This window comes from Agrilus planipennis, unplaced genomic scaffold, assembly GCF_000699045.2.
Source record: "Agrilus planipennis isolate EAB-ADULT unplaced genomic scaffold, Apla_2.0 scaffold78, whole genome shotgun sequence".
Classification (NCBI taxonomy): domain Eukaryota; kingdom Metazoa; phylum Arthropoda; class Insecta; order Coleoptera; family Buprestidae; genus Agrilus; species Agrilus planipennis.
The window spans coordinates 211,179-232,007 of NW_020438928.1; the positions used below are offsets into that span (position 1 = coordinate 211,179).

At 30.0% G+C, this 20,829-nt stretch overlaps 5 protein-coding genes and 2 long non-coding RNA genes across 11 annotated transcripts; 4 read left to right on the top strand and 3 right to left on the bottom strand.

Moving 5' to 3' along the window:
• Positions 1-763: 763 nt before the first annotated feature.
• On the top strand, positions 764-3,442 carry LOC108733744 (ribonuclease H2 subunit B; the record flags this gene model as incomplete). The annotated part of the gene is made up of 3 exons (XM_025974128.1): positions 764-998; positions 1,058-1,197; positions 1,444-3,442. Coding segments are annotated over 3 exons (867 nt in total), but the record flags the coding sequence as incomplete, so codon positions are not given.
• Positions 3,303-4,325, bottom strand: LOC108733743 (MRN complex-interacting protein). The gene is made up of 3 exons (XM_018465036.2): positions 4,179-4,325; positions 4,057-4,125; positions 3,303-3,961 (listed from the first exon to the last, which is right to left on the bottom strand). Exons 1-3 carry the CDS (start codon positions 4,227-4,229, stop codon positions 3,524-3,526), a joined length of 558 nt encoding a protein of 185 aa, XP_018320538.1. The 5' UTR covers positions 4,230-4,325; the 3' UTR covers positions 3,303-3,523.
• Positions 4,326-4,347: 22 nt separating this feature from the next.
• Positions 4,348-5,661, top strand: LOC108733742 (28S ribosomal protein S15, mitochondrial). The gene is made up of 3 exons (XM_018465035.2): positions 4,348-4,433; positions 4,625-5,076; positions 5,139-5,661. The coding sequence occupies exons 1-3, from the start codon at positions 4,376-4,378 to the stop codon at positions 5,535-5,537; spliced, it is 909 nt and encodes a 302-aa protein (XP_018320537.1). The 5' UTR covers positions 4,348-4,375; the 3' UTR covers positions 5,538-5,661.
• A 775-nt stretch (positions 5,662-6,436) lies between these two features.
• Positions 6,437-10,193, bottom strand: LOC108733751 (conserved oligomeric Golgi complex subunit 5). The gene is made up of 13 exons (XM_018465050.2): positions 10,008-10,193; positions 9,699-9,949; positions 9,479-9,641; positions 9,265-9,425; positions 8,967-9,206; positions 8,695-8,912; positions 8,479-8,622; positions 7,846-7,979; positions 7,602-7,790; positions 7,345-7,537; positions 7,122-7,289; positions 6,637-6,846; positions 6,437-6,569 (listed from the first exon to the last, which is right to left on the bottom strand). Exons 1-13 carry the CDS (start codon positions 10,051-10,053, stop codon positions 6,446-6,448), a joined length of 2,241 nt encoding a protein of 746 aa, XP_018320552.1. The 5' UTR covers positions 10,054-10,193; the 3' UTR covers positions 6,437-6,445.
• Positions 10,194-10,447: 254 nt separating this feature from the next.
• On the top strand, positions 10,448-11,887 carry LOC108733749 (probable pseudouridine-5'-phosphatase). 3 transcript variants are annotated; one of them, XM_018465047.1, is made up of 3 exons: positions 10,448-10,671; positions 11,066-11,284; positions 11,422-11,887. In XM_018465047.1, the coding sequence occupies exons 1-3, from the start codon at positions 10,590-10,592 to the stop codon at positions 11,829-11,831; spliced, it is 711 nt and encodes a 236-aa protein (XP_018320549.1). In that variant the 5' UTR covers positions 10,448-10,589; the 3' UTR covers positions 11,832-11,887. The 3 variants fall into 3 exon arrangements, with proteins under 3 accessions (XP_018320549.1, XP_018320550.1, XP_018320548.1); XM_018465048.1 differs by lacking the exon at positions 11,422-11,887 and adding an exon at positions 10,830-11,048 and having other exon boundaries at positions 10,450-10,671; positions 11,109-11,197; XM_018465046.1 differs by lacking the exon at positions 11,066-11,284 and adding an exon at positions 10,830-11,048 and having other exon boundaries at positions 10,451-10,671.
• Positions 11,888-13,564: 1,677 nt separating this feature from the next.
• On the top strand, positions 13,565-15,993 carry LOC108733750. Of its 3 annotated transcripts, none has more exons than XR_001937273.2 (5): positions 13,565-14,002; positions 14,260-14,413; positions 14,618-14,805; positions 15,004-15,189; positions 15,532-15,993. It is a non-coding gene; the product is annotated as an uncharacterized LOC108733750 (long non-coding RNA). The 3 variants fall into 3 exon arrangements; XR_001937274.2 differs by having other exon boundaries at positions 13,565-13,965; XR_001937272.2 differs by having other exon boundaries at positions 13,567-14,413.
• A 591-nt stretch (positions 15,994-16,584) lies between these two features.
• On the bottom strand, positions 16,585-19,896 carry LOC108733701. Its single transcript, XR_003231024.1, has 6 exons — positions 19,690-19,896; positions 18,314-18,414; positions 17,776-18,023; positions 17,435-17,605; positions 16,790-17,014; positions 16,585-16,721 (listed from the first exon to the last, which is right to left on the bottom strand). It is a non-coding gene; the product is annotated as an uncharacterized LOC108733701 (long non-coding RNA).
• Positions 19,897-20,829: the final 933 nt, after the last annotated feature.

A 20,829-nucleotide genomic window follows, 5' to 3' on the forward strand; every position in this document is an offset into this window, starting at 1 on the left:
GGAACACATCAAAGTATTGAAGTTTATATGGGAAAACCTGATTTCCTGTACTTATTGAGTTGAAAATAAATACTCTTCAAATAAAAGAAAATGCGTGTTTAAATTTTTTTAAAATCATCCTTAAAAATAAGCTTTGATCAGGCGTTTTAATCTACAGTATTTTTTAACAGCTTTGAAATGCAAGAAGAAAACGCAAAATTTCCAAAAAGACTTCGGTTTGCAGAATAGGAAAGTTATAAATAGGTATGCAGACCAACTTCACCCTCTGCGTTTAAAGTCAACCAAGGTTTAATAGAATGTTAAATCTTAAAATTGCCGGTTGTATTTGAATTGTAGTCCCACCGAAACTACATCTGTGACTCATTTGAACTATTAGCTTTGTGAATTATTTGAACTAAACTTTACAAATTATGCCAACACCTACATGCAAAATTCTTTAAAATTGCACTTTTAATTGACAAAATACCGGGCGTCTTTTATAAAATGGAGGTAGAGCGGGCATAAAAATAATCGTTATTATTAAATTAACTCATCTTTATATGAAATGCCTCGCGTTAAAGCGGAACCAAAGAAATGCATAAAGAGCAATCTACAACGTTCTTATGATAATATTAAATATTTATTTTAATTTTCTCAGGATGAAGGTAGAAAAATGTATCAAAACTTAATGAAAAAACTCAAAAAAGAAGTGGGAGAACGACATAGCGCTTCTCTACAGCNTTGTTTAATTCATAAGTAACAGTTAAACCAAACAATTTACTAAATAGGAGAAGCTTTGGAATTATCAGAGCAATACACAGGAACAGGCACCCCAGATATTGTTACTCTTCGACATCCCAATACAAGGCAACCTGCAGTGTTCCTGTTTTCACCAGCCAATAATTCTGTTCAGGAAGTTCTGACCTTTAGTGAAGAAAAAAGATCATGGTTTATTGATGATTCTGTGAAAAGTGATGGTAAAATGCACCTTTCAACACCAATAGACCCAATATTTTTAGGTAAGATAGTGATACTTGTTAATTTATAATTCATTTTTCTTACCTTTTCTTTGTTTTAGTCCTTCCTTATCTTAGAAAATATTGCCATTCTAAGGCACAACCCTTGGATCAAATACTCATGGATGAGGAATTTCCTGAAACTGTTCGACTTTTGAAATCTAGTGGACTTAAATATTTAAATCTCATAGCAGATAGAAAGGTGAGTTATAATTTTAGTTTTAAATAATTGTTTTAATTGAAGAAAAAATTAAATTTATGAAGAATAAAATAAGCAGAAGTTTTCTTATCCCTGAACTAAATCAGTTGATTTCTGTAGGTTTGTTATGTTATTCATGGTGAATGTGTAGTAAGTCTACAAATGGAATAAAATCATTATAGTTCAGGATTAAGAAACTTCCTGCTTATTAAATAATTTGTATAAACAACTTGTACTCTTTTCTTAAAGGGTGATGAAGATTTTAATGGCTTCAAATATAACGAAGAGAAAACATTAATTTGGCTTCAGAAAAAGACAGAACGTGTTGCTGACATTTTAAAACAAAAAAATATTCATGTTGCTAGTGGTGCAGCTTCAGCAACGTTTGTAAAATCAACTGTAGGGGAGGCTGTGGACAACGAAGCATATTTACGATATGCACATGGTATTGTTTCAGAATATCTTATGGAAGATCTTAGTCAAAAACTTTTAAAGTACTTAAACTTACCTGAAGATGTTAATGTCAATAAAAGAAAAAGCAGTAGTGGAAATTTACAGCAACCAGAAGCAAAAAAATTGAAACCTGAGGATGAAGAAAAGGCTCACAGTTCCAGTGTTCTAGACTTAAGTAAGCCAGAGATAAAAATTTCAAAAATGCCTGTTCAGAATTTAAGAGAAAAGGCAAGAGCTAAGGCAGCAAGTGGCAGTAAAAGTATCACATCTTTCTTCAAAAAATCGTGAAATTCTCGATCAGGAATCGTTACTAAATTGAAGGTAATTTTGATTTTAAATTAATTCTATTTTTATTTTGCGCCTCACGATAATAATCATTATTTTTTGTGAGATTTGATGCCTGGTTAAATGGCAATATTTTGATTTGTTTTTTTATGCAATACAATGATTTAAAAGGACAGTTATAAAATATTTCGTCCAAACATTACAGAATAGCGGTAGATTACTGAAGCAAAGCAAATGAAACGATGTAGTAGAAAAGTCCGATTTTTGTAAAAGTGTTATTGTTATTTTGGATATTTTTTCTAAACTAAATCGAAATAAGGGGCAAAGAATATTCATACTAAAGCGTAATTAAATAAAATTTTCAGAAACTTATCAAAAATATAAAAGCAAACTTAGGCAATAAGTAAACCATTAAAGGAAATAAATGCCACCTTTATAAGATTAAATAAATGAATCGTAAGTAGAATCTAGTTGTGCTGTAAAACTTGCATTTTTAACTATTATTCAATTTGATTTACTATCAATATAATGAAACAGATTTAAAAACAAAGCGTACACCTTATCCTGCATTACTTGGATTATATATTAACACGGGATAATAAGTACATTTCTAATGAAACAGTATTAAAAAATGTTGGTACAAAAGACATTTTCTTCAAATTTTCGGATATTTTCTACTTTTTCGAATTTGAATTTTCAGGTCATTTTATTCTGTGATACAACTTAATGTATGCTACACAGCAAAACGAACTTGTTATTTATTTACTTTTTTGTGAATATTATTAAATGGCAGGGATGCGCCTCCTCTACTTTATCTTTTTTGTTTCTACTAAATTCGCGTCTTCTAAATGCTGAACACATAGATGAAACTATTGCTTAATCCGAGATTAACAAAAAAGCAAATCTAAGAATTGGAACAAAAAGAATAGATATTAAAGAAAGGAGCAAATCAAAAATATAAAGTATCATAAAATAAATCGGACAAAAGTTGAAAAAAATATAATCTGCTAATGAATGTGTCGTTATAAAAAGTATTAGTTCAAATAATATTAATAAATAATTAATACAAATGAAAACAGCATTTAGCAAATTACGCGGAATCAATACCGTTGAATATATGCATCTTTTTTATTCATTATAATACATACAACTAAATTGTCCCTTTTTTTCATAATTTACTTCTCCTAGTTTGCATCCCTGAAGTTGATGTTTTATACTTTGTATACATAGTTATAATTTGGTAATCTTATTTAATGTTCCTATCGTAGATATTAGCGATACTAGGACTGACTATGTTAGTAAAGTAGGCGCTAAATTGAAATTTAGGAGCTAGGAGTGTTTGGTGTAATTTGTAACAATCAAGTCGTAACTTACAATGACGTATTTTTTTATTGAATCAGTTTGAAATACATGTGATGTGAAGACTTATTTAAAATATTGTTGCTGTGTTTATCCATACTACATTGTGTCAGTTATCCTGATTAAAACACAATAAAAAAATATAAATGTACTTTGGTTATGCCTTACAAAAATATTCAATTTTAATAATACCTTCACGAACATATTATCAAGAAAAAAAAACCAGTGTTACCTACTCATAAGTACAAAATTTTGTCCAAGAACTTTTTTTGCTATTAATATTAGTAACAGAATTATTAATATCAGTAATATAAGAGTTCTGGATGGCTCCTTCAATTTCAGCAGCAACAGTACATGTTTCAGAAATCATTTCTTCATCACATACAAATATTTTTTCATTTATTTTACGTCTCTTACTACCCCCACCTTCCTTTTTGATAGAATGGTTATCACTGCATTCACTATCCATTTGGTCTGTTAAAAACTCTGTCCAATTACTTTTAGTTTTATCTGTATACTGTTTGTCACTTAAGGAACTATCATGAATAAAAGAAAACATAATATCATCTTGTACTTGCAAGTTTAACTGGGTTTGACTTTTTTCAATTCTTTGTTTATTCAGGTTTTGCACGTATGTTCGGCAATCTTTCCCAGATCCTTTAAAGTAAATCTAAAGAGGAATAATCATACTGTAAACTGCATATTCATACGCTTTAAATAAATACAACTAAGATAAAAGTGAAACTTGGTATACAGAAAACTTACTTTTATCGTAGATTGTTTCTCACCACACAATTTACATATCCACTTGGGAATTTTTTTAACAATTTGAACCTATAGAATTATTTTTATTAATCATCTCATTAACAAAAAATATTTAATTATACCTGAAATGTATCACATGAAAAGCACTTTAAAACTTGTAACTCTTGTGGCATTCTTCTACCGATGCTATTCTGGGATTTCTTACAATATTATTTAAAAACATAAAATTAATACTTTATCAAAAATACCGAAAGAAAATTTCTTCTTTATTCTTTGACTTATATACTAATACAGGTTATGGGTGACCATAGAATAGTGGATGTTTGCAGGTTATAGCTATGTATGGCTGATGTTATTGATTTCATTTACAATTGAATGTGAGTAAAATAAAAAAATTGTTATACATTAAGTACTCTTTAATTTATTTAAAATTGATTTGTAGGCGTTTTGTGTTCAATTGAATTAAATTTTAGACATTTTTACAATTTTAGGTTATGTTTATGCTTTAGTATGTTCTTTATATTAATTAAAAACCAATACATTTTACAAGAAGCAAGCTTTTTTCCAGGTGGGCTCTTTATAATGAACACAATGAAAAAAGCACTTCAGTTTTCTTCTCGTCATCCAATGCTAACCTTTAAAAATGTAATTGTTAGAAGTTATGCATTTAAAAGCAATTTGAAAATAAAATGGGTTAGACCTGAGAAAATACCTTGCTTTAAACCTGAAAAAAGCGGCGATTTAGATCCCATGCCGGAATTTGATAAATCACGTTATCAGTTAGAATACGCTAATTGTAAAGAATTAGAAAATGCTGATCCATTGGTGAAGAGATTATTCTCTTTGGAATTTGCATCACGTAGCAAGATTACTCAAGCATACAAGAAAGATCTAGTTGATTCTGTTAAGAATCATACTTTTGATGAAAATTCCATTGAAGCTAGAATTGCTAGATGGACTGGTACTATTCGAGCACTACAAGAAGTAATGGAAAATCATCCAAGAAATAGGAGACTAAAGGTAATATTTTTTTATCCTTAATATAGTGACTACAAATGTTTACATTCAAAGATTACTTATAGGTACAACTAAAAGAAATTATTGATAAAAGAAAGAAATATTTAAAATTTCTTCGAACATGGGATTATAAAAAGTTTGAATGGCTTATAGACAATTTGAATATTATTTATAAACCACCACCACCACAATTTCATTGGATAACCAGAAAGGATTCACTAAGAAAACTTACACAAAAATATTGTGATGATAAAGTTAATGAAAAACTCAGTGCATACAGATTACAATTAGAAGCAGAACAACCTGCATTTCTAGAAGAAAAAATAAGAACTTTGGAGTTCCTTAGACAGGAGCAGAAGGATTGTGGAGTGGAAATAACCATCAAGCAAGAAGAGATTGATGAAGCAAAGAAAAGTTTAGATGAATTACGTAAAAAAAACGAAAAAGGTAAAAGTTCTAGTTAATAAAGTCAGTAGTTATTTATATATCCAAACATAAATAAGACCGAAAAATAAAACTTTTAAGTTTAATTCTGTAAAAGATTTTATTTTCTTTACAAATTGAACAGTAAAGTAGTAGATCTCAAAACTTAATTTTAAAACAATGAGTATAATTAATAATGCCTCTANTATCTGCATTTCCAAACAAATTTTGTACATGTTCACTCATTGTATTTAAAACGGCTTCCAATTTATTTGCATGATTAGCTTGACGGATAAGATCATCATAATTTTCACATACTTGTTTTTGCAATTCTCGGTTTAAAAGCTCTATTCCTTCGCCCAGTTTCTTTACCTGTTCTGCAATTGTCAAGGTTTCTGGAAAATCACTTTTTTATTACATCGTACGGACGGCTGGGTGTCTTTTGAAGATTTCCCCTCTTCCACGAAAACATAAAAAAAAAAATTACAAATTAAAATTGAAAAAGTAGTCTTTGGAAAAATTACTGTTTTTTTGTAAAAATAAATTACCATTAAGATATACTTAAAACTTTATAAGCATTTAAATGAATGATTTATATACATATTTACATTGCATAATTCACTTCTTTAATGCTACGGCTAAAAACTCTGACATTATTGGATAAACAGGATCAAAATTAGTCGAATTCTTTTGACAAATCACATTTTCGTATCTTTGTAAAGCTCCAGCAATTAAATCCGTAAAGTAGGCGCTAAATTGAAAACTGTTCATTAGGAGTGTTTGGTGTAATTTGTAACAATCAAGTCGTAACTTACAATGACGTATTTTTTTATTGAATCAGTTTGAAATACATGTGATGTGAAGACTTATTTAAAATATTGTTGCTGTGTTTATCCATACTACATTGTGTCAGTTATCCTGATTAAAACACNTATTTACATTGCATAATTCACTTCTTTAATGCTACGGCTAAAAACTCTGACATTATTGGATAAACAGGATCAAAATTAGTCGAATTCTTTTGACAAATCACATTTTCGTATCTTTGTAAAGCTCCAGCAATTAAATCCAATCTATAATAAAAAAGAAATAATCATGTACCTCTCAAAATTCATAAATTACTCAAAAATTAAAGATCACCTATCTGATTCCAATGTATGTTTATCTAACCAAGAAGTAAATTCGGTAATTGACCATCCCATATTTTGGTGAGGACTGGCCAGTTCAGGTTCTGCATAAGAGAATAGCAAAAGAAGTACAGTACTATGTGGTACAGAACTACCAGACACTTGACTGGCTACTATTTCTTTAGGGGAGAGGGCTATTAATGTTGCCATTGATTTAAAAAGCCTGAAATATACAACAAATTAAATAACATAAAATTTTTAGTCATCAATTTATCAAAACTACAGTATCAAACATGAAATACTACAGTTACTAGTAAATATAGATAGGAGCATACTGCCAGTTAGTTATTAATGTTACAACTTCTTTGGTTGCATTTTCAATGCAAGACTGGTTCATGGATGTTAAACTATTACTTTCACATTACTAGTAATTTTTAACAAACGACGTGATGGGAACAGACGACTGTTCTTATGAAACAAAGTATGATTGAGATATACCTGTAGGGTCTTCCTAAATCAGTTATAAATGGACATAATGTTCTCAATGTATTCTCTAAGTAATTAAAGTCTGCTTGAAGTCTTAATCGTCCTCCTTGAGAAATAGGCCTTAATATTGATGTATGTTGCACTAAAAGTTCTATACATCTAATAGTTATCTCACTGCATCTAGAAAACAATTAAAATTAGTTACAACTATATCAATTACGTTTTTTTACTGTACTTGTTGGTTAACACTTCTTTGTTTTCAAAAGGAACCAAGTATGTATTAAAGACCCTCCCTACAAATTCTGTAAGTTCTCTCATGTATGGACTACAAGATATTGCGATTTTGTGAGTAGGGATTTGTATTCTGTTCCAGTCCGGCTCTTGATGTATGGTTACTATAATTTTTTCTATTGTGACATTTATAGAAACTAAAATTAAACCACAAACACACTTTTAGACTGACTTCATATAATTTAAATAATAGTTGCATACTTATAAGTGGTTGTAATATTGATGATGTCAATCCATGTATTGATTTTAAACTGTCATCAATTATTTGCACACAACTTTTAGGTAAAGTGTCTTTCATATTAGCCAACATTCTTTGAACTTGGTTTTGCAAGTAAAAAAGTGTATTAGCCAAGTTTATATTTAGTTGTTGAGCAGAGTTTGGAGTACCAGCTATAAAATAACTGTTAAATATTTCAAAATTAAACTATAATTTTTTTCGGATTACCTAGGACTTGAGCTGCTTCCGGACCAACCGCCACTTGTTGTTCTGTTTTTACGCAAAACATACGAATACATTTGGAAACGTTTTTCACAATTTTTTCAGTTAGAACTTCATCTATTAATGCTACGCTTATTTCGCTAAAAGGTATTAAAAGACAAAATAATCAGTATTCGAATATTAGCAAGGGAAACTATATATATAAATAAGAAAAGCTTAATACCACTATATATGCAACTAACGACGTATCTTCCATTATATTTCATCAAAAATTGAAAAAATTCAGTTTGGCTTCTAGTGAAAATCAAAGGATGCGAACTAATGGTAAGATACGCTAGACAAGCAAACTGGTCCATTTCAACTGGCAATTGAGAATACATTGGTGATTTAAAGTTTAATTAAATAGATAAATCAAGTATACTTTCAATACAGGCTACGCAATAGTTCCAGACAATTTGACTTGACTATTGTAAAATTTATTATAATTCATACTATGAGAGGGCATTTGAAAATATAAAAAACAAGAGAGCTATTCTACAGTTCCTGTATCTGATTAAAATTGTTTATAGTAAATCATTGTCATTTAATTGTGTTGAAGTATTGAGGAGTATTTTTTTTTATTAATAGGTGAATACTCACTTAGAAATCGTTCTTAAAATTGAGTCAATTTGATCATGTGACGGAATACTACTCTCTTGAGTGAATACCGCTTGTGTAGGTTCCATCATGCGAGAAAAACTGTTCGATAAGTAGGAGTTTTCGATTTTTTCCAGGTTGTTGCGACTATGTAAAAGAATTAAATCAAATTAAATTTAATTGGAACCGCTATTTAACTCGAAATATGTAAGCACTTACTTAAAAGTAAAATACTTGTAATTCAGTTTATTAATCATATCACACAAAAGCTTGAGAAAATTCGGATAATCGACTTCTAAAGTTTGTGTTACAGCTGGTGAAGAAGAATTTATTTCCTGTAACAAAATTTCAGCAAAAGACTTCCAAAAATTTTCTGCAATAACGCCTTTTTTACTGTCTTTATCGATATTATCAAGCACCGACTGAAGGAACTTTACCTAAAAATGATATATGAATTAAAAAGGAAATACACAGCTAAATAATTTATTTACTTGATTACACTGATGAAATATTTCCTCTCCAAATGCTTTTTCGAGATCAACCCAAACCTTATTACGAAAGCCTTGTGATGAACCTACAGAGGCTTTTCCTGGACCTCCAGAGCTTTTATGTACTATAGATGAACCCACATTTATATCAAATGATGTCTTTAAACTTTCTCTACATTCATGCAGACAAATATCTAAAGTATTCTGAATTACACCTTTAACTGTGCCAAGATTGATAAATATCTGAAAATAACATTTTTAATGAAAATAGAATTATTTCACTTTCACTATTTGTTTTTACCTGTAGTGCAGTAGCTGATTGGGTCATGTTTTCATTGGCAATTCCCTGAGTTAAGGAAATGTTTGCCAAGCGGACAATTTTTTGTTGTTGGGTACGAATATTTCGCAATTCATTTGTTACAGCATCAATGTTGGTTAATTCAGGATCAGATGCAAGTTGCTCTTAAAAATAAATAATTAATTTTAATTCAACAAATGAACAGTAAATGTATTACCCAGATCCTGCAATATTGTTGCTTTTTGAATAGGATCATTTATAGTTGATAGTCTTTTACTTAATTGCTGTATCCTACTAACTTGACGAAGAATATGACTAGCTAAGTGTAATTTTTCTAAAATAAGAGTATGGGTTTCTAGATTATGATATGGCCCCTCAATCTAAAATAAAGTGAGATACATATATATAACATGAAAATCATTTTAGCAATTACTCACTTGGGCCTTAATTCTATCTGCATTTCCAAACAAATTTTGTACATGTTCACTCATTGTATTTAAAACGGCTTCCAATTTATTTGCATGATTAGCTTGACGGATAAGATCATCATAATTTTCACATACTTGTTTTTGCAATTCTCGGTTTAAAAGCTCTATTCCTTCGCCCAGTTTCTTTACCTGTTCTGCAATTGTCAAGGTTTCTGGAAAATCACTTTTTTCCTCGGGATATATGTACTTCTTATAAAAATCTAAATAAGTATGTACTGATTAATTGTAGATTCAAAGAGAATTCCATTAAACAATTACCATCATTTTCTACAAAATCTGTTATTTCTTCATTCATTTTTTCCATTTTACCTACTTCTAATATTCACATAACAACAAAATATTAACATATTAACTTTATTCCCATCTTTATTAATATACGTTCATATTTAAATACTGTTATTATTAGGATATCATATGTGGACAACATGTGAGGTTATCTACTGATACTTGTCAGAATCTATGGTTGTGTCAGACGGTTGTGGTTGCGTTAACGGCGCAGTAAAATGATTTAAAAAAAAAAAATTTGTATGAATTATTGGAAATTGTTAATTTGGATTACAGAATAAATTTCAGTCTCTAATGTAATGTAATTATTGCTGGGTAGTTTCTGTTTTTATATTCTCTATGAGTATTGTACTTTAATATCTTTGATATAACGTAGTTTCATCTGTATTCTATGATCAGTATTATCCGTGATCTGTATCTTGTCATGATCTATGGTCATGATCTTGTTTATGTTCTGTATTCCTGTTTTACGGGGTACATAATAAGTGCAAATTCGGTAAATATCCGGTAATTATCTACAATTTTTTATACCTGCTACCTAAAATCGCTAAAACGATGAATCGGTTTTATTCAAATGCTGTAAATGGTTTCAAGAAAGTATCACATGTTATTTTTGATGTAGATGGATTACTCATCGGTAAGTTAATAAGTAGAAAAAAAAATATATGAACGTCCTGTAAAATTATTATTAGAGGAACCAGTTAAAAAGTTTCTAAATTTTGAGTGCCTCTAAGTTATTGAAGGATTCTTTCATTAGTTTAGTAAACTACACTTCTACCAAGACTTCTATTACAGATACAGAAAATTTGTACACACAGGCAATTCAAAACATTCTTGATAATTATGGTAAAACATTCACTTGGGAATTGAAAGTACAAACAATGGGTCTTGTAGGGAAAGATGCTGCCAAGAAAATGATAGATCTATTTGACCTGCCAATTTCTCATGAGGAATACTATAAACAGCTTACCGAACAATATCAAATTATGTTTCAAAATTGTGAACTAATGCCAGGTATGTGTTGGTTACAGATTCTGAAAAAATATATCGAAAAGCTATTTCTGAAATTGCCAGAAATCATGGAAAACAGTATACGATAGATATACAAGCAAAAATTGTTGGGACTCCTGAACGAGAGTCTTCACGAATTGCAGTGACAGAAATGAAACTACCAATATCTGTTGATGAATTTCAGAAACTATTCCGAAAAATTAGTTATCTTTATTTATCATCTGTACCATTATTAGCAGGTATCACTCATTAATAAGCTTTAAATATAAAATAGCAAAAGAGGTTTAGGTTAGTCCTTTTTGTCCACATCTAATCTTACTAATAATCTGTAAATACAGAAATATTTTAATCATAAGTGGATTTTTTTTTATTTCAGGAGCAGAAAGGATAGTAAGACACTTCCACTCATCCAATGTTCCTATAGCTGTTGCAACTTCTTCAAATGAAGATGCTTTTAGAATAAAGATGCAAAATCATCAAGAATTATTTTCCCTCTTTAATCACATTGTTTGTGGTGGCACAGATCCACATGTAAAAGCTGGAAAACCCCACCCTGACATATTTTTGGTTTGTGCTTCACGTTTTCCTGAAAAACCGAGTCCAGAACAATGTCTAGTATTTGAGGATTCACATAATGGTGTTCTAGCAGCTAAAAGTGCAAATATGCAGTGTGTCATGGTTCCTGATGAAAGATTGACCGATGAATATAGAAAAGATGCTACTGTAGTTCTTAGTACACTACATGATTTTAAACCAGAATTGTTTGGTTTGCCACCTTTGAACTAATATGCTTTAAGTCTTACATTATGTATGTCCACAATAAATGCAATGGGTAGTCAGTATTTTTACTTTTATTTATATTTGACTCAAAAGAATTTTTATTAGCTGTCAAGTATTCAATAGTTTGGATATACATCAAGAAATTTTATTTCAGGTGAATATGTTCAGTCTAACTGTAGTTAAATATTACGTGTTAAAGGATGAGGGTTCATAATGGAAGAAAATGTGCTTTGAAATTGGTGAAAATATAATGATTTAATTAATTCGTTTTTTTTCCATTTCTAGAGCTTGGCCAACAAAAATTATGGTTTTCTTCAAATGAGAGAGAATTAAAGCTAATTCTACACTAATGACTGAGAACACCTGGAAATTTGTTTGGATTCCACTGATGCAGCTAATTGCGAAGGCATCTTTCTTCCTAAACTTGATTTGCTCTTCACACTTTTCAACTTTGGAGCATCACATTCTGCAGTTAATTATGGTGAGAAGCTTTTTTCAAATTTTAGTTGGTAGTTTTAAGTTGTATATTATTTCTTTATCTGTTAAATCACTATATTGTTGACAACAGATTTAAACAAATAAATAAATACAACTTAAAACTACTAACATTTATAAAACTTAAATTAATTTGAACTGTGCTTGAAGTCATTATATTCAAATCACACATTTATTTAAAGTTTAAAATTTTTGCCATTTAAAAATCGACAAGTGACTACACACTCCAAATTTGATACTTTTCGCTTCACTAATTTCGGATGTGCATTGGTAACTCAATGAGGACTCTATACATTAAAAACTTTGAATCTCCTTTCACCTCCGTCTTAAATGATATTCAAGAACATAACTACCAATTTTCGTCTCTTGAAAGACTTCGGAACTGCTGTTTTATTCCCTATTTCATCCCTTAATGATTCACCTTGATAAAAACAATCCAACACATTTCCTTGATTTGTAATACAGTGTTAATGCGAATTAACGTGTCCCTAATTTTCGAAGTTTTGAATTGAGTTTCATCAGTTTTACAACTATTTATCTGCTTCTTAGTGGGTGGAAAATTAATCTATTTTTTAAATTTTATATTTCNATTTGTAATACAGTGTTAATGCGAATTAACGTGTCCCTAATTTTCGAAGTTTTGAATTGAGTTTCATCAGTTTTACAACTATTTATCTGCTTCTTCTTAGTGGGTGGAAAATTAATCAATTTTTTAAATTTTATATTTCTACTTTTAATAGTTTTGGTTCTGTGTTTATGAATCAATCAAATTAATAAATTAATTTTCAACTCCCATTTTACCTCCTATTATGCGGACTATTAAAAACTAAAAAACAGGTATTTTAAATCACATTTTTTAATTTAAATGTATTTACAAAGTTTGAAGTTAATAGAACCTTACGGTAATATTTTTACGTACAAACCGTTAATCCCGGAAATAATTTTGAAAGTAGTACAACCTTATGTTGTAAAAGATCCTTTATGCAAAATTTTATGTTACATCACAACCAGTGAGAAAATCAGCAAATGTTATATATAAAAGAAATCATGAATGGAAAAGTAATATTACGTAGTTAGTATCAGCAATTTCTTATGCGAAATGTATGATGTGTTGCATACATATTTACAAACAATTCTTAAATTTAATTTTTAAACAATTTTTAACACAAAGATAGTGATTAAACAAATAGTTCAGAAAAGTAAATTTCGACCACTCGAAGCAATGGTGCTAACAGTTTCGAGCTCACCATGACTGACAGGGGGGAAGATCTAGTTAGAATAAGAAAAATTCATTATCTTCATTTCTAATGCTCTCCTTTTTGTTTTTATCATCTCTCTCACTCTTGTACTCGATTATTTTTAGAGTTGTTATCAGGCGATGGAACTTGCAAAAACACATATATTTCAATTTTATTAAATGGGATTGAAATCAGCTACGCGATTGGTTAAATTACGAAATATTTGCCGCGAACCGTCGCAGAAATCTAATGTGATGCTTCTGCTCAGCGTTATATTACGTCATTGGTGCTTCATGCAGTAGCTTTCGCAAATCTGTTCATACTGTTCATTACTACGTTTACCAGGTTGTTTTGGGTGTGGCGATATCTCTTACGATTAAATTCAATTTACTGAATTTATTTTCCATGTAATTAGCTTTATTTTATTGCAAATAACTACCTCGGGTTAGCATTTTTCTGTTAAATGAGTTAAAGGTGTTAAATTCATACAGGCTGGTTTGTGAAGTGAATTATCTAATAATCAAATTGTTTTAAAAGTGACGACTCTCCGCCATTTTAAAATTTCATTATTTTACTTAATTTTGGGTGCTTGTTTTTATTTTGTGTCATATTTTATTTATTTAATGCATTTTCCAGTTTCAAAACATGCACGTTTTAAGCTAAATTAACTAAGTATGTCTAAATACCTTTTCATTTTATAGGAACATCATAAAAACTCCAGATGTAATGTGTTACAGAGTATTCCTCATATTAGTCCTTTTTCATTCCATGATATAGCATACATAAAAGGCCCATGTAAATGATTTTTTCAACTGGAAACAGATACAGTGTGCTACTCTTGCAAACAACTAAATGGTAAGTAACGTGAAATAATTTTTATTGATTATTTAATTTTTGAACATAGCAGATGTTTGTGGTAATTAATGGCACATTTTTTGTCAGCAATTTTTTTTTCTTATTATTCACGCCTCCAATTTACAATTTTGCTTGCTTGTAAGTTCGTTTTTTCTTATTGTATAGATTAGGTTTTAACGACTTGATTTTGTTTCTATAATACAGACTTGCTTAGAGACGACATCCTTGGATTATATGGGCGCACTACTTTGATTTATTTTTATTTCCAAAAATGCTTCTGATGTGCAGGTTTCTATGAAAACATAATAAACACAGCAATCGAAATGTGGAGAAACACAGCCCCACTCACACTTCGCTCTCTTGGACTTGGAATGGAGTCATTTGCGGAAAAGGTAAGAAATCAGTAATTATTTTATGAAGTTGTGTTTGTGAAATGATTTGTGATTTTCCAAATCGTGTATTTCATTTGTCTCACAATAATTGCTACTGAAATTTTTTACTCATCTGAATTGTAATACTTGGATGGTATTATTCTTAATGTTTTAAGACAAAATAGTTAAGATAAAACTAACATTAAATTGTTTCAACAGGTTATCATTTAAACTTATTAAATGAACAAGGAGACAAAAAATGAGAAGGATTCAAAATGTGGAGAAGTGGAGCCCTGTTAGTGTTCCATCCTTTTAGACTTACAAAGTGCAATTTCAACAAACAAAGTCCAATACATATTGGTGTACTTAGGAATAAAAGTTGAGCATCGTACAGTTATCCTCGGTGTAAGTTATTGCTTTACGGTTTGTTGTTTTTATGGTACTTAATTTTCATAGTAATTTGCCATGTCTGGCATCTATGGTTTTTCTTCTGTAACAATTATCTATTGTCCATATCTATGATTTTCTTCTACCAATTATCTATTGTGTACAGTACCTATGATTATTTCTATTGCCTTTATCATTTATCTATGTTGTGTATAAAATTGACAGCACATCGCCAGTTTATAATTTAGGTAGTTTACTTGCTTTTTCGTGTATGTTTTTATTGTATTTCATTTTTTAGTTAATTTAATCCCTTCTTTAATTAATAATGTAATTAATATTTGTTTTTGCCCGTTTGTGCAGATCGTCTAAATGATGAGAAAGAGAGAATTAAAGTTCACATTGATGGTACTGAAACAGCCAAGGTCTTGTTTTGATTTGGTGTTTTCGTCTTCATCTTGCAACATTATGCATTTAATTTTCAACAGTTGAGTGAGAGGAAAAGGAGATTCCACTGAAACAAGTTTTCTGCTATGATATTCCTTCTGGATTTAGTTTGCTTTTCACACATGCAAACTTGGGAACGTTTACAGTAGTCTACTGTTTGCTAAGGTGAGAGTATTTAATATAATCAGTATTAATTGCTCTTTATTAATCTGTTACCACTGTATCTGTTTCAGATCGACGCTGGAGAAGAAAAAGAAGACCCCGTAGTTAAAATAGTTCTTTTGTCTTGCATGCTCCACCTAATAGAAATAATTCTTTTAATCCAAATTCAGATTAATTTTTTATTTTGCGTGTTTTTTTTGTAGTTAATTTGAATTAGTTTTTTATTTGCATGCTTATTTTTGTTGATTTTATCTCAAGTAATTGTTGATTGTAGATGTTTTTATTATTTTTTTGTAATAGTAGTAATGTAGTAGTAGTATTTACTAACACGTTTAGTAGTTGTAGTATAGTCTAACCGTGCTTACCTCTTCGCTTAGCTTACTGCATATTCTTCCTAATTTGCTTTGCATTTACCCTACGAGTTCTACATGATTCAACGTTTCGTTATCGTGTGTGTTTCTTCTCACCCTTGTGGAATTAGGGAGGGCCTCCCCGAACGACTTCCCTTGGGCTTAGCTATTTAGTTGATCTTAAAAGTGTCTTATACNAGCTAAGCCCAAGGGAAGTCGTTCGGGGAGGCCCTCCCTAATTCCACAAGGGTGAGAAGAAACACACACGATAACGAAACGTTGAATCATGTAGAACTCGTAGGGTAAATGCAAAGCAATTTATAGTGAGAATATGCAGTAAGCTAAGCGAAGAGGTAAGCAAGAGACATGTTAGACTATACTACAACTACTAAACGTGTTAATAAATACTACTACAACTACACTACTACTATTACAAAAAAACATTAAAAGATCTAGAATCAAAAATTAATTCAAATAAAATAAGCTAAATTAAGCATGCAAAATAAAAATTAATTCAAATAAAATAAACTACAGACATGCAAAATAGAGAAGCATTTGAACTGCGGGATCTTCTTTGTCTTCTCCACCGTCGATCTGAAACAGATAAGGTGGTAGTAGATTAGTAAAGAGCAATTAACATTGATTATATCATGTATTCTCACCTTAATTAACTACAGAATGTAACGTTCCAATGTTTACAAGTGTGGAAACCAAAGATTTGTTGTTCCAATGGGGTCCAAATAAATTTCCAGTTGCCCATTCATCAATCGAAAATTTTGGAATATTTGGTCAACAGGAGATCATGAGTAGAGTCCTGGAAACGATCCCATTGTAGTTATTCGTTGCATAAGTAGCATTAAAATTGACTTTCTCATTTGTTGGCCAATCTGTATAAACGAACAAGAAAAACGAATTAAACGCAAGTAAAACAGTAAACTGTTCAAGATGATGCCTACGTGGGATCATCAATTTTGATTTAATTTAGACGATTATGCGTAGGTGAATGGAAAATTAATAGATTCACAATGAACCATTAATAAGGGAAATAAATAGCTATGTCCAAAAACTAAACTTTTATTAAGAATTGTTTTCTTATTTTCTCTACTTCTGATTCTCACATTAAAGTTAAAATATGTAGTGTTTTTATTAAGGTTTATAAAGAAGATTAAGATAAATGCTATATGCTGGAAAGAATGTAGTTCTAAATATTCTGTTCTCCTCTCGACATTTCTGAAATGATACTTAAAACATGAGTGTTGAAAGTAGATTGGAAACATCTGAGAGATTGAGTGTCAATTGTTACCTACCTATTCATTCTAATAAATTCTTTCTTTGACTACAATAACACATTGCCTTTCTTCGTAGTGGAAAAAAGGCACTTTCAGACCTCATTTGGAAACTGCTACATCCTGGAGTAAAAATGGAATGATATGGTGAATGCTCCAAAACACATGGCATCCAGAGTTTTTATCATTGTCCTGTAAAATGAAAACTTAGGAAAGTATTCAAATAGAACAAATTTAGTAACACTTTAGCGTAAAGTAAAGCTTCTCTTTTCTTTGTTTATATCTAATTTACTGTATAACAAAATAAATAAATAAAACATGAAATAAAATAAGAACAAGCACCCAAAATCATGTATTCTTACCTTAATCAATTAACTGTAGAATGTAACGTTCCAAAGTTTACAAGTATGAAAACCAAATAATTTGTTGTTTCGTTGTCGGTGGGAGGGACCAAATAAATTTCCAGTTGCTCTCATTCATCAGTTGAAAATTAACTGCAGAATTTTGTAACATTATGACGTCAACAGCAGATCAAGAATGAAGTCCAGGAAAAACTATCCCATCAGTACCATTAACATTAAGTAGCATTCTTTCTCATTTGTTGGTGAATCTGTATAAGAGAACAAAAAAAAACGAATTAACTATAGTATAAAATAGACAATAAGACAACATAAATATATAGAATAAAAACGCACATAAAAGCAAATAAAGTAGTAAAAATTTTAAAATGGGGACATGGACCTTACTAAATTTGCAAAAATATGGTAAATTGCAAAAAAAATGTGCAAATTAAGTTGGTCCTAATTATTTAAAATTAATATGTACCTATGTTTTTGATCCCACCATAAAAAACTGGTTAACATGAAAAACAACATCTTAAACATTATTAAATAAACTCACTTCTGTAAATGAAATTGGCTCACTACTTTTTTCCATAGGGATGCTCCAAAAGGATGAATTTCCTCCACATTTCTAGAAAGGGAATCAGAAGTAGCTGTAACCTGGAAGTAAAATATAATAGTTATATTACCATTTAAAAACAAGNATATATATTTATGAATAAGTGCAATTAAATAAAAGCTTTATCTTTCGACAAAATCAGCAGGGAATTACAAAAAAATTGCATATAGGCTAATTTGCTTTGAGAAGATAGATACATCAACGTTTTCGTTTTATAACGATAATAAAACATCTTTAATAAACCGTGTTCTAAGACTATTACCAAAGTGATTTTTTGCCGAAGAACTTTTTATATGAGGAAAACTATAATAAGAAATTTAATTATTTAACAAAAATGAGAAAATTTGTAAAATCAATCATATAAAAATTCTCTGTTGGAATAAGCAGAAATAGTTTTATTGTCAAAAAATAATTTAAAAGAATAATTTTCAAGTTGATACTTAATATTTTAGAAATACAAAAGGCAACTAAAAAGTTAAATATAAAGTACATAAAGTTACGAACATAAAACGTTTTCCATTTTAATACGATTTTAATTTATTTGGCAAATAAGTAAAGCAATAAAACGATTATAATATATGTGTATTTGGAATTTTCTTTATTTCCAAAACACGTAATTATTCTTCAACGCTGCAGTTCTCTTATCTCAATGTAAACACACTGTGGATGCTCTGAAGGTTGAAAACAACGGATTTTTTGCATGGATTTTCATGGTTCAAAAATTTTTATCCTTAAACGATTATCTTTCGATATTTAGCCTTAAAGGAACTGACTGACTGACAACAAATCAAATTTTAATCCTGATGTGCTTTTATATTCTCTGACGTAGCAAAAAATAATTTTGGAATTTTCGAAACCTAAAGAATCATAGCTGCTTTTACAATAGTACCAATCTATTGAAAACAGTTTTCATTGACGAAATTATAATTCTAGGAAAAAAGAAAATAACACGAAAATGACTACATGCCACTCAGTTATTTTTGGAAATTTAGCTCCCATCTACATTTGGATTGAAATTAATAAATAGTACAACCCTAAAATAAAATCTATTTAAACAGTTTTTTGTTTATACACAAGAGGTAGGCACGTTAATTTATACTTTCGAATTAAAGATTACTGATAACGAGTACACTACAGATTTAATAATGAGCACCCCTTAAACAATATAGGTATGAGCCAAATTGATGATATTTTAGAATAAATGTAGGTGTATATTACATCCAAATATTAGAAAGAAGCCCCAAAAAATACTAACAACAACTTGAGGCTATAAATCTATTATACTGGTGCAGGGAAGACAACTGAAAAAACTTTACCTTTTTAGCAGTAATAGGAAGCCATTTTCTACACAATTTTTTTGCGCAACATTCGCAACCTACGTTCGAAACTCTTCTAATTATTTTAAATTTAAGGCTCTTTGGAACAAACGTCGCTGCTTTCGTGTCAGATACAGTGTGATATGAGAATGATACAGAACAAAGGAATGTGAAATACGTAAACATGTGGCGTAACTGGACAGAATAGTCTTTTTAACTTTGACCTACTATACAAAGTCATCGCGATATCGCTGAGATCACAACTACATTTTATCTCTAATTGTAAACGAATTTATTGTGGAGTACATTAAAATACACAGCACGTCCAAATGCTAATCCAAATCCAAATTTTATCCACGAACAATATAACAAAAATAGGGTTTTATAGCAAATGATAAGTTTAGTTTAATAATGATTACTAGCAGGGCCGACGAAATGCATTGAACAAGTGTGAGAAGTGAAAGGGAAGTGATAAAAGGAAGGACCTTAGATAAACAATAAAAAAAACTGAGCATAAATGATGTCATTTCAGCGCTCTTTTATGTTTAAGTTATGTTAGATATATCAAAAATAATGCCTAAAGGCACTCTAAAACCGTTGGCACCATGAGATATAACGTACATTTTTACATTAAAATCCCCTCTCAAAGCTTAATGAATACCTTGCATCTCCTAATAATTTAACGAGCCCTTTTCTATGTTTAATTATTTTATATATAATAATGCCGAAAAGTACCCATTTGGTACCGCACTCGAAAACCGTTAGTACCACGAGATTCTACGTACTTTTTTACAGAATAATCATTTGTCAATGCTTACTAAATACCTTCCATCTCCTAATAATTTCACGAGCGCTTTTTTATGTTTAATTATTTTATATATTTTAGCAAAAATAATGCCGAAAAGTACCCATTTGGTACCGCACTCGAAAACCGTTAGTACCACGAGATTCTACGTACTTTTTTACAGAATAATCATTTGTCAATGCTTACTAAATACCTTCCATCTCCTAATAATTTCACGAGCGCTTTTCTATGTTTAATTATTTTATATAAATTTAGCAAAAATAATGCCGAAAAGTACCCATTTGGTACCGCACTCGAAAACCGTTAGTACCACGAGATTCTACGTACTTTTTTAC

What these genes read in the sequence shown, in the direction of transcription:
- LOC108733742 (XM_018465035.2), top strand. Translation starts at nt 4,376, where the DNA reads ATGTTTGCAGGTTATAGCTATGTATGGCTGATGTTATTGATTTCATTT. An exon ending in GATTTCATTTACAATTGAAT is followed by an intron (nt 4,434 to 4,624) that starts GTGAGTAAAATA and finishes GCTTTTTTCCAG; the next exon opens with GTGGGCTCTTTATAATGAAC. An exon ending in CAAGAAATAGGAGACTAAAG is followed by an intron (nt 5,077 to 5,138) that starts GTAATATTTTTT and finishes GATTACTTATAG; the next exon opens with GTACAACTAAAAGAAATTAT.
- LOC108733749 (XM_018465047.1), top strand. Translation starts at nt 10,590, where the DNA reads ATGAATCGGTTTTATTCAAATGCTGTAAATGGTTTCAAGAAAGTATCA. An exon ending in TGTAGATGGATTACTCATCG is followed by an intron (nt 10,672 to 11,065) that starts GTAAGTTAATAA and finishes TGTTGGTTACAG; the next exon opens with ATTCTGAAAAAATATATCGA. An exon ending in ATCTGTACCATTATTAGCAG is followed by an intron (nt 11,285 to 11,421) that starts GTATCACTCATT and finishes TTTTTATTTCAG; the next exon opens with GAGCAGAAAGGATAGTAAGA.
- LOC108733751 (XM_018465050.2), bottom strand. Translation starts at nt 10,053, where the DNA reads ATGGAAAAAATGAATGAAGAAATAACAGATTTTGTAGAAAATGATG. An exon ending in CAGATAGAATTAAGGCCCAA is followed by an intron (nt 9,642 to 9,698) that starts GTGAGTAATTGC and finishes ACTTTATTTTAG; the next exon opens with ATTGAGGGGCCATATCATAA. An exon ending in AAAGAAGTGTTAACCAACAA is followed by an intron (nt 7,290 to 7,344) that starts GTACAGTAAAAA and finishes ATTGTTTTCTAG; the next exon opens with ATGCAGTGAGATAACTATTA.
- LOC108733743 (XM_018465036.2), bottom strand. Translation starts at nt 4,229, where the DNA reads ATGCCACAAGAGTTACAAGTTTTAAAGTGCTTTTCATGTGATACATTT. An exon ending in TTTCATGTGATACATTTCAG is followed by an intron (nt 4,126 to 4,178) that starts GTATAATTAAAT and finishes ATAATTCTATAG; the next exon opens with GTTCAAATTGTTAAAAAAAT. An exon ending in AGAAACAATCTACGATAAAA is followed by an intron (nt 3,962 to 4,056) that starts GTAAGTTTTCTG and finishes ATTCCTCTTTAG; the next exon opens with ATTTACTTTAAAGGATCTGG.